Source organism: Pavona decussata, unplaced genomic scaffold (assembly GCF_977016875.1).
Source record: "Pavona decussata unplaced genomic scaffold, jaPavDecu1.1 SCAFFOLD_64, whole genome shotgun sequence".
Classification (NCBI taxonomy): domain Eukaryota; kingdom Metazoa; phylum Cnidaria; class Anthozoa; order Scleractinia; family Agariciidae; genus Pavona; species Pavona decussata.
The window spans coordinates 987,654-998,341 of NW_028145484.1; the positions used below are offsets into that span (position 1 = coordinate 987,654).

The following is a 10,688-nucleotide window of genomic DNA, read 5'->3' on the forward strand; positions in this document are numbered from 1 at the left end:
TGTTTGCTTTTTTGAAAGCAAGGTGAAGGCTTCGATGACTAAGAACAAGCTTTACCGAACACGAGTCTCTCTACGAAAAGAAACTGCTGGGGTGAAATGTGGATACTGTAATTGCAAAGCTGGGGCTACTGGAAGATGTAAGCATGTAGGTGCGCTACTGTATACGATTCTAGATTTTGTAGAAAGTGAGTTAGATCAAATCCCACCTGACACCACATGTACGGAACGACCACAACAGTGGCACAAACCTCGATCAACAGCCTGCGCTGATAATGAGGCTTTACTTAATAATAATCAGCATATCAAGCACACCCAAGAATACTTGTTTCATTTAAAACTCTACAACAAATATTGCTTTCAAGATGAATTGTGGCAGTTGCTGAGCAGGAAAATAGTTTTTTTACCTCCACAATTCATATTTGCAGCAAGGTTCAACGAATTATGAGCTGATTAACCCTGCTGTGATTAACCAATCAAAAATGCTAGCAGTGCAATATCAATGGCATTGTTTTTAATAAGACTAATTAGTATAAATCATTCCAGTCTGACTTGTTTTGAATGACTTCGAGTGAGGTGTATAATTTTGTTAACTGATGTTTCTAAAGATATGTTGCAGAATTGTAATTATGTGACCACCTTCCGTCTATTGACTTGTCTTCTCTTACAAGCAACTACCCCTCCAAAGCAACCAAGGCTGTCAAGGATCTCAGCTTTTTTTTCTTTCAGTGAAATTGTGGGTAGTTGCTTATTGACAGCTTTGTAAAAATTTTTGTACATTATTTTGTAAATGTACTGCTAGACAACAAAAGGCCCCTTGAAATTTGTTATATGAGCAAACCTTCCAAATTTTGTTCAGGTCTTCAGCCATGCTGTTAGGGATAATTTGCTTCAAAATATTGTAATTTTTAATCCTCTCAATCGCCCATTCAACATGGATCCTAACAGCAGCTATCTGCCTTGTCTCATCCTCTTCATCAGGATCGAGTTGATCCTTGCATCGCATGAAGGGAGGAATATTGAGGGACACCTTTGGTACAAGCAAATCCTGAATTTCAAATCCCCTGTCAGCCATTACTGAATCTTGTGGTTCCAACATATCCAAAATACCAGAGGCAATGACAATTTTCCGGTCACTCACATGCCCCCCATACAAATCTGAAATAAAAGTCACTGCTCCATTTGGAGCAATTCCAACCAGACCTTTGGCGGTGTTGTGCGACTTATAAGTAGAATATGTCTCTGCCTGGACTCTGAAGCAAGATGGCTTCTCAATAAAGATTTCTGTGCAGTCAAGAATGATTCTTGTGTATGGGTAGTCATATTTGAAACTTTCAGGCATTGTCTGATTAACAGTCTCCCTGGTAGCCCATATAGGTAACTGATTCAATCTGGAAAATAGAAGGTCAACCCATGTCACAAATATCCTTGACACTTCAGATGTGCTTATCTTAAACTGGTCGGCTGGAACTTTCTCTGGGACATTTGCCCTTAGTCTTGAGAGTGTCAAGAAAAGTTCATCTGCTGGAATTATCGACCGCTTTTTGCCATGCTACTCAAGGTCTTGAAGTTGAAAGTTACAGTTGTTGGACCCCCAATAGTTAAGCCGCGAGCAAGCACAACAGTTACCATCAAGGAAATCAAATAAAGCTTTGAACTGTAAATAATTATCAAGACCTGTGTAAAACTGCATATCACTGTCCGATAAAGCAAAACGCTCGACTCCAAACCTTTCCATCGTTATCTTTTGTTCCAGCTGTTGTTTCTCGTGTTCAAGAAGCGCAATGCGTGTTTTTATTGCCTCCAACTGGTCCAGGTCGTTCACTGTTTTGATTTCTGATCCTTCACCTTTGTCTTCTTCATTGGACTCCTCCTCGTCGACTCCATTAATTCCGTTGTTTTGTGCGGATTCCATCACAGTATCTTGTATCGTGGTATCTTTATGCCTTATTAGACATCTTCTTGCTTTTGGTTTAGGTCTCTGATGTGACTTCTTCAAAGGGAAAACCGTGGGTACGGTGTTTTGGTAAGACGTTTTGCCTCCTAGGAAATGAGCACTACACACACGGTGGCCCGTTGTCGGCGAAAAATTCTTTCTAGAAATGTTAAGAAGCCATTTCCTTCTTAATTTTGGGTCCTTTGGAAACACGTAAAAGGAAAATTGACCTTTGTGTTTTTTTGAATTGATAAAACACCCCGGAACACAACAAGTATAACCACCGGGAAGACTTTCCGCCATTTTGATACGATTTTCTTTACTACAACTACCACAAGCCTTTGCGCGCGTGACGTCATAATGAAAATGGCCTATTCATTGCTTATTGGATGTTAAGGATGGCCTGCATGTAAGATCTGGGGCATTAGCGTACACATTAGAAGTTACAAAGTTGGAATTTTTGACCCACCCCTCCTCTCCAAGCCGATAAATTTTTACATTCAGTACCTAATACCTGCCCAACTTTTGGCATTCTTTCTGTTTATTTATTTATTTATTTATTATTTAGTTTTTGTATTTGGTGGGGGGGGGGAGGGGTGACCGGACGTAAATTTGTGCCGTCGATCAAAAACACTGTAAGGGAAATTTGCATATCGTCGTGCGAAGAAAAATATCCTGGTCGGGACAATGGAAAGTTGGTCTCTTTGAAATCCCAAAGGGACGTTTCGGTTTGTGAGTGCTGTGGAAACAGTATAAAACTCATTCAATGTCAAAGGGATATTTCCAGGCACTTTCAAGCCTACGGACTTAGTATAAACCGTGATGAAATCAGCGACGAAATGGATCTTATTCTTTGCCGTGCAGGTAAATAAATGTAACATTTCACGCGCGAAATTTCTCTTGTCACGAATAGTTTATCATAACTGAATTTTTAATTGCATTTTCACAGTCTGAAGAGCATTCTTTTTGTGTGTGTGAGTGTGTGTGTGTGGGGGGGGGGGGGGGGGGTGCGGCTATTATGATCATGCGTTTAAATTTCACCCAAGCTTCAGTTCAGCTTCATTTCCTTTGTTTTTGTTTTCATTCGGTTATTCTGGTTTTTTTTTTTTTGGCTTTCTTCACCATTGCCATTGTGAAACAACCCCAATACAAGAGGATATCATTACACATACATCCGGTGTTACATCCCATTACATTGTGTTACATCCGGTCAGCAGTCGTGCTTCTCGGACTTCCGGCCTATGCGTTCAGTTTATTTACCATTCTTGGCTTGTCGACTATCGCAATATCTGACTCGATTTTAGCCAAAGACGTTACTTTGGATTGTTCAAAGGCATGCATTTGCTTTGTACATCGATCTCGACACATTTACTTTACTTCCCGGCTGAATAATATTGATGAATTTAGGTGCTCGACGGCAAAAATATATCGCAAGCATTACGACCATGTTTTGGACTTTGTCAACTATTCTTTGTCAAGTGTATGCGGGCTACTTGTATCATCATCCCTGGTCTGAAACACAGCAAACTGGATATTCGATGGGAGTAACTGTTAGTCTGCGCTAGATTTGGTCAAAAAGACGGAACGTGCGTGGAGAGAAACACGCGACGAAAGCATCCTGAAGAAATTCCCAAAACCCTCAAGGTAGGTTTTGCGTCAATTTATAATTTATCAAATTTGTTGGCCAAAACCTTATTTACTAAATGTAGGTAGCAGACAAGATGATAAAAGATACTTTTGAAGCTGATTTTCTCTCTCTAAAGCCTGTTTGAGCTAAATACTAGAGCTGTCAAAATTACCAACTTTGCAATTTTTTGCAATTTGTCCCAGGTGTCTTCAGCACCCATGGCCAGAGTATAGTTTTCCCCAAATTGATTTTATGAGATTTAGAAACGTCAATATCTATGTAATTTCTGCTGCTAATTTGGTTTATGTGGAAAGAGTACTTTCGGAGAAATAACGAATATCATTGTGCTTGTTTTTCCTGCTTGTCTAAATGGCTGACAGGGAACATAGTAGGAGGAGCATTTTCTTCTTGTTTATAAAACCCAAATTACTGTAACGGCAAATTTTATAAACTGGGAGAGTGGTTCTAACATCTGCATGAATTTTATTTGAATTGGTTCACATGCACCCGATAATCAGACTCGTTTACTTTTACTTTTTGAGAGTGGAACTTTTGCTCAAAACATGGTCCCAAGACAGACGTCATATAGTGCGGTTACCATGGCAACGATACATCTGCCGATCCAAATATGGTTGTTTTTGTATATCCCCCAAGGTAACCAACCTACACACAAAAATTGAAGAGGGGTTAACATTTTTCATTTCCAACTTTGCTTTACTTTCCTGGAGAATTGCTCTTGAAGCTTAACTCAATGGAGGAGAACATGCGGGCACACAAAAACAGCTTGGTGAGTTAGACCTCTGCTCTCCAGTCACTCCAGCACGCGTTAGATATAAGAAGTAAACTGAAAGTGTTTGGAGAAGAACACGCAAAGACAGCTCATCAGATTCACTCGGGATCACCCAACATGAGCTAGGTAAATACAGCTCTGCTCAGTTCCAGTCAGACCATGCAACACATGTTAATTAGATGTTAGAAGAAAACTGTTTGGAGACCAACATCCAAAGACAGCTGATAGTTATGGTGATTTCGGGAACACACAATATTAGATTGGTGCAGTTGCTACAGCTCTGTTCTCCAGTCACACCAGCACGCGGTAGATGCCCAGTAGATGTTAAAAAAAAAATACTGTTTAAAGAAAATCAAGTAAAGAGAACTGCCAGTGGCCTTAACGTCAGTTATACACTGTTGGCGTTAAATCATCTACAAGACCTGCGTGGCTAAGAGTTTGAATGTCCACAGTTTTGATGTCACCTATAGCTACCCAGCTCAGAGCATCAGTCTATGCAGCACGCTCCTGAAATCTCAGTCAGCAGACGTCTGATTGTAATTAAGCGAACAGTGAATTGTTTCTGACGACATCGTTTGCGCTCTTGTCGTACACCTTAAGTCGGTAATCTGACATTTAAAATTTACATTGTTATTTTCGCTCGCCTGGTTTTCAGTGTGATTGTTGAAAAAAAAAAGTTGTTTACTTCGATTTGGCTTACAGAGCTTTCCGAAAGATTAAGACAGACTATTATAGGTTTGATAATTTGTTGTTTTTATTTTATGTTTTTGGCATTCAATTGACCTATTATCCCCAATATCAATACTTTTCATTGCATGCTTTTCTTCATTGGAAGAATTGTTTAAACATCAAGAACAGTTAATCTTTGATGATCATTACATTCGTTCTTTAAACCTGTATATGTGATCAAGTTACGATATCATAATGCGAAATTGGACGTTTTTGACTACTGGGGCTGACAGTCTATCAAAGAGGGTTCTATAATGTTAATATGAGTACACTTGGACCGTAACGATCAGTAGCTTGTGTAAGAGTGGATAAACTCTCCTTTAATAGCGTAACGGAAAAACAACAACTGCACTCACCAAGATGGGCGACCTCACTAACTCTACTCCATGTGTTCCTCGCCCCGAAGTCCTGGGGCGAGACTAATCCGGTCTCTTAGCAACGTTACACGCCTCCCCCCAACTCCCCAGTGGAGGAAGGGTATTATCAATTTCCTTCCCTACAAGGAAGTCTCCCATACAAGCAGAAGCTTGGCTGTTCCTGATTGAACGTGTCGGTCGTCGGTTTGACTCACGGTTAATAACTGCGGCATTATCCGTTTGTGCCGGGTCCCCAGGTAAGGCGTCTATGACACGGGCCGTCGGTGACTCCATCACAACACGCTCTCCAACATTCAAATCCACAGGAAGGCATGCAACGCCATTGACATCATGCAATTTTAGTCGAAGCTGAGCTGGCCTCGGTAAGTACGGTTTAAGACGGTTAAAGTGCACAACCATTCTCATTATTTGTGGACGGTTAATAGCTTGCTGCATTGCCATGGCAACGGCACCTTGCTCAACGAGAAGTATCACAATTTATTCCTTCTTAGTTAATCTTGCACCATGCTAATTTCGGGTACTCAGAAGTACGTAGTTTTCAAATAATGTCTACTAACGCCTGTACACTGGAAAACTGTGTTCGGCCACCTTTAAGTGCACACAGGAGCTTATGACCCTGAGCCTCCATCTCCCATACTGACCTTACGACACAGCGTATTTACACCTTGGGTTTTTTTTGGAACCACTTTTACTTGGATAATATTACGCGGTCGGACACACCCCTATCCCGCCCACAGCTTTCAACCAATCAGGTGGTTGTTTTCATTTTACCTTTATTACGCATTCATTAAAAAATGGCGGACCAAAGCGAGTGCTTCTCTGATAGTCAATCTGAAATTTCAAACGTCAGCGATGAACTTTCTTCACTAGAATCAAGCTATTCAGAAAGCGAAACTGCTGAAACGGGCAGTGGAACTAAGAATCCCTCGGCTAAAGGTTCAAACTCTGGTACAAAGAGACCCCAAGCCACGAACACGACCGCACGTGGAAGTCGAAAGAAGAAAGCCAAAACTACCGATAAAAGTGTTGCAAGGGGAATCAGCTTTGCCGAAATGGATGAATTATCATCTTGGGTTTTCTCCGCCGAAGAGGCTAAGAGAGTAGAAAGCGAATTGCGCCAACGGCTTTTAGAATCAACCAGATTGAAAGCTTTCGAACAGCGCAGAAAATTCGCGTTGCATTTGACAAGCGAAGGGCAGAAGGACAATTTCAGCCTGTTGATCGTCGGCTTTTGCAGGAAATTCGCTACATTATCAAAAGAGTGTTATAGCAGTAATGTACCGAAAGAGAGGAAAGCTGCATTCTCCGTAGCGTGGATGAAAATGTTATCTAATTTCCAGCCGGGAAAGACGTCACAAGAGAGGATTGTTATCGAGCGTTGTTTGCCGGCGTCCAAATCATTCTCCCACGAGGATGTTCATTCAGTCCTCAGTGTTATCCACGAGATGGTGTACACACTAATACACGACCACGTTCGATCACGGAAAGAGCATTCCACTGCTGAGAGCAGTAGTAGTGCGAGACAGCTGAGCAAAGAATCGGACGATACATTGTACCGATATTGTGGAGCAGCGCTTCAAAGAATGTTGAAATTACGCCGAGAATCCCTGGCTGGGAAAAAGAAGCGCATAAAACCGTCTTCTGAAAAAAGACCAATTATGACTAAAGAGCTGGAAATTTTGGAGGGTCTTGTCATGAGAGACAAATCGGGTATATCCCAGAGTTAAAAAAACCTAGACGCGGGCAAGTTAATATTTCCCAGGGATGAACTTATATTTTTCTTGCGTTCGGTGGACAACGAAGTTCGAGAATTCACCACGGACAGTAATTTGCGGAAATACCCATCAAAGTTTCTGCAAATGTGTCAGAACTGTGTTAAAAACAATGAGCGTTTGGAAACGGATTTTAGAGAACTTGTGGGCTCATTGCTGCCCGATTTGAATGTGCAATGGAAGCATCTGTTGTAGACAGACTTTATCGGGTACTAGTTTCGAAGCTAGCAAACACGAGGATAAACGAGTTTCTTAACGCTAAAGTTGAGAGAGATTTGAAAGTACAAGGAAAAGTGGTGGACGCAGACGAAATGCTTAGACCTAAACTAAAATCATACGCGATCGTTTCCAAGCGCAAAAAAAAAATGAACAATGGATGACCTTGCTCGCTTCATATTACTAGCAATGGCACGTGAGGTATAATTACGCTTTAATCGTGTTGGCCTTTGGAGGTAAATTAACAGGATATTACCTATAAACCTGCGTGGGAAAAATGATGTAACAACAACAAACTTTAACTTTATTTTGCCTACGCAGGATTTTGGTCATATCCTGTAATTTCATTCCGGTAAATTCTACATTGCTCAGGGTCATCAGGGCACGTAATTTGTTTAGCAATCAGATAAAACTAGTCGTTGAATAAAATTTTGTTGTATGAATGTATCATCAACAGTTTGCTTGTAATAAATTCCTTTATTTGAACATAGTATGTACAGTAACCCCTTATTTGTATGAAAGGTATTTACATGGCCAAGGTATAAAATTTTTTATAAAATTAATTGTTATTGTTTGTACAAAATTAAGTCACAACATAAACTGTATACTTTCAATATTCCATAGAAGCAGTGATAAAAGGCACACAACAAATTTACATGAATTCAATCCATGTTAATGTGCCTGTAAACTGCTGTACTGAGTGAACCTCTTTCAGCATTCTTGTATATTCAAGAATTGCAAATTTAAACGAACTTGCTATTGATATGACTGCCCCACTGTTGGTTCCAATGTCTTGGTGGCTGTCAATAAGTGCACAGATACCACTTTGTTTTATGAAAACACCAACAGTTCGATTACATCCTATCATAACACCATACCTATCTTTGGTTAAGGACTGGCTCACATGTTCAATCAATTCACTGAACTGGTCCGCATCAGTAAACCCATATAATGGGGAAATGAATTCAATGCAGCATTCATCACCAGCAACATTCACTACATCCTCGACATCAAGATACACTGCAGTGTCACCATATAGTTCATCATATAGTGCATTTCCTTCGCATATTGCATTGATAAATGAATTAGTCCAAATTTGAGGCAGCTGTTCCCAAAGAAGAGAAATGTCGAGTTGTTCTTTAAAACAGTATGCCCCAAATTGTATTGCTATTAAAGTGCAAGCATTACTACCTTGCCTCCCTCCTGTTGTTGACTGAGAGATCTCCAAGGGGAATATATACTGGCACAAGTTATTATTTACACGGTTACCTTTGACCTGGATTAAATGACTATTTACATGAGAATGTTCTCCATCTAAATTCAAAGTTACATCACGGTAGCCTGTCTCAGAGTTTTGGTTGACAACTACCTGCCCTTTCCTGTAAATGAACCTCCCAAGACTAGGCCCATAGTTCAAAGCTGAAAGGTTCCTCCCACTGGTGTGCTTTAGAACACTAAAAACAGATTCTAAAGCACTCCCATTTATTCTCAATGGGCTTATAAAGTACTTCCCATCTGGAGACACATTCGTGAAAAACCATTCACAGAATGCAAGAAAGCCATAGACAACAATTCGCAGGAGGTCCCATGTCTGAAAAAAAGTGGCATGTTGTTAGTGCATTGAAAGTTACAATACAATTGAGCAGTTCAATTCACATGCAAGTCCTCAAGTGGATGCTCACTGAGCATAACTATACTATAATTTTCAAGACGTGTCTGCTGACAGCAAACAATACATCACAGTCTCTTACCAGTAAAACACCTCAAACACATACACATGTGCAAATATTATATTAATTATGTTAGCTGGAACAGTGCAAAGAAAGATTAAGTGACACTGACCTGCCAAGCAAGAAATCTCTTCTGCCTTGCCTTCTTTGAGTTATCAGGATACACTGTTGAATAGATATACAAATATAAACTATTCAATACAAGAAAAAAAGTAGAAGAAAATTACTGTAAGTACACAATAAGTGTAAGTACACAATAATTCATACCCCAACAATAAATTTTAGGGCAATTATACCAAGAATTTTGCGGCCTGTTGAAACTCCTTTATTACTTATATGAACAATATTTATTTGTACATATACCGCAGAAGTAAATAGTACTTTATACACATTCTGATTTATTACGTAACCTCTAGGTATAAATACCCATGACTATTCACCTCCATCTCAGTGAAAAAAGGGTTAATTATTACATCTGGTACCAGTAGTTGGATAATAAATACTATGATCAGAGTTGTCAGATGTGACTGATAATACAAATGCAAAATTGCCACTGTGTTATCTTGAGCTGTAAACACTCAAGGGAGTTTGGCACATTTGAAAGCACTCATGGCATCTGTAACCCTACTAGTGGTAGAAACGTTTGAATTTGTCCATGCAACCCCATTATCACAGCACAACAAGCAACCATTCTGTAAATTATAAATAAACATAAATACCTGTCTCAGAGAGGGTATTGTGCCATCCTTCAAAGAACTCCATGCCTTTTCTAATGTTAGCCAGGACAGGGCTCTGAAGACTGTTTATCCTCCGCCGACTCAACAATCCTTCTTTAAAAATGAGGTTGCAGGCATCTAAATATCTTGCTACTTGTTGTGGTGATGGGCCTGTGAGATCCTTGATGGCTGCTATCATAAATCGTTGCTGAAATTATTAAAGGAAGCATTTACCGGTAAGCATAAAATGAACTAATTTTAAACCTGTCCAGTGTATTTTCATATCTACCTGTTTCTTGATCAGTGCACAGAAGTATAAATCTTTTACTATTAAATGGGAGCCGCATGTGATTTTAACCTGATTTTTAGACTGCTAGGGAGGGCCTAACTGTACCCTAAACAAGACTAGACTGCATGCAAGGCAGCACAATGTCATATAACATAACTATAAGCTATGTGGTCATGCATTCAAGTCCTTAATTTTTGACAGCTAAACTTTATTTCCAAGCATTATTTTTGAAACTGCTTGGGTTCGATTTCATGCACGCCGATGTCATGTACCTGCATAATCTTGGCTGGTCTCACATTCAGACGAGTCCAGTTGTCTCTGTACACAAAGGCATATTTCAGTCCAGGCACTTTGCGGCTTCTCCCAGTTTCAGCTCTAGTCATTTCTTCTCTGAAAACCTTTTCAATGGTTTCCCATCCAAATGTTGACCCCGCACGAGTGAAAGGTTTGGAACCATTAAGCCTGGAGCTGTATAATGCTGCTATCATGTTCTTTAGCTAAAAGAACAA

General features: G+C 40.0%; 2 protein-coding genes and 1 pseudogene across 3 annotated transcripts in view; 2 read left to right on the forward strand and 1 right to left on the reverse strand.

Annotated features, from left to right (window-relative positions):
• LOC146478304 (uncharacterized) overlaps positions 1-10,688 on the forward strand; it is a 172,558-nt pseudogene that overhangs the window by 91,572 nt on the left and 70,298 nt on the right. The window contains exon 8 of the transcript XR_014865066.1: positions 4,697-5,519. The product of XR_014865066.1 is annotated as an uncharacterized LOC146478304 (transcript). The remainder of the gene's footprint in view (positions 1-4,696; positions 5,520-10,688) is intronic.
• On the forward strand, positions 6,111-7,943 carry LOC146478307 (uncharacterized). The gene has a single exon (XM_085111877.1). The coding sequence runs from the start codon at positions 6,251-6,253 to the stop codon at positions 7,181-7,183; it is 933 nt and encodes a 310-aa protein (XP_084968003.1). The 5' UTR covers positions 6,111-6,250; the 3' UTR covers positions 7,184-7,943.
• On the reverse strand, positions 7,937-10,685 carry LOC146478308 (uncharacterized). The gene is made up of 4 exons (XM_085111891.1): positions 10,452-10,685; positions 9,894-10,098; positions 9,287-9,339; positions 7,937-9,035 (listed from the first exon to the last, which is right to left on the reverse strand). The coding sequence occupies exons 1-4, from the start codon at positions 10,665-10,667 to the stop codon at positions 8,097-8,099; spliced, it is 1,413 nt and encodes a 470-aa protein (XP_084968017.1). The 5' UTR covers positions 10,668-10,685; the 3' UTR covers positions 7,937-8,096.

Bases quoted from the DNA above. Each gene is read 5' to 3' on its own strand.
- LOC146478307 (XM_085111877.1), top strand. From the start codon at position 6,251: ATGGCGGACCAAAGCGAGTGCTTCTCTGATAGTCAATCTGAAATTTCA.
- LOC146478308 (XM_085111891.1), bottom strand. From the start codon at position 10,667: ATGATAGCAGCATTATACAGCTCCAGGCTTAATGGTTCCAAACCTTTC. The intron at 9,340-9,893 runs GTATTTATGTTT...TCTATTCAACAG, and splicing joins CAATACCCTCTCTGAGACAG to TGTATCCTGATAACTCAAAG. The intron at 9,036-9,286 runs GTCAGTGTCACT...ACTTTTTTTCAG, and splicing joins AGAGATTTCTTGCTTGGCAG to ACATGGGACCTCCTGCGAAT.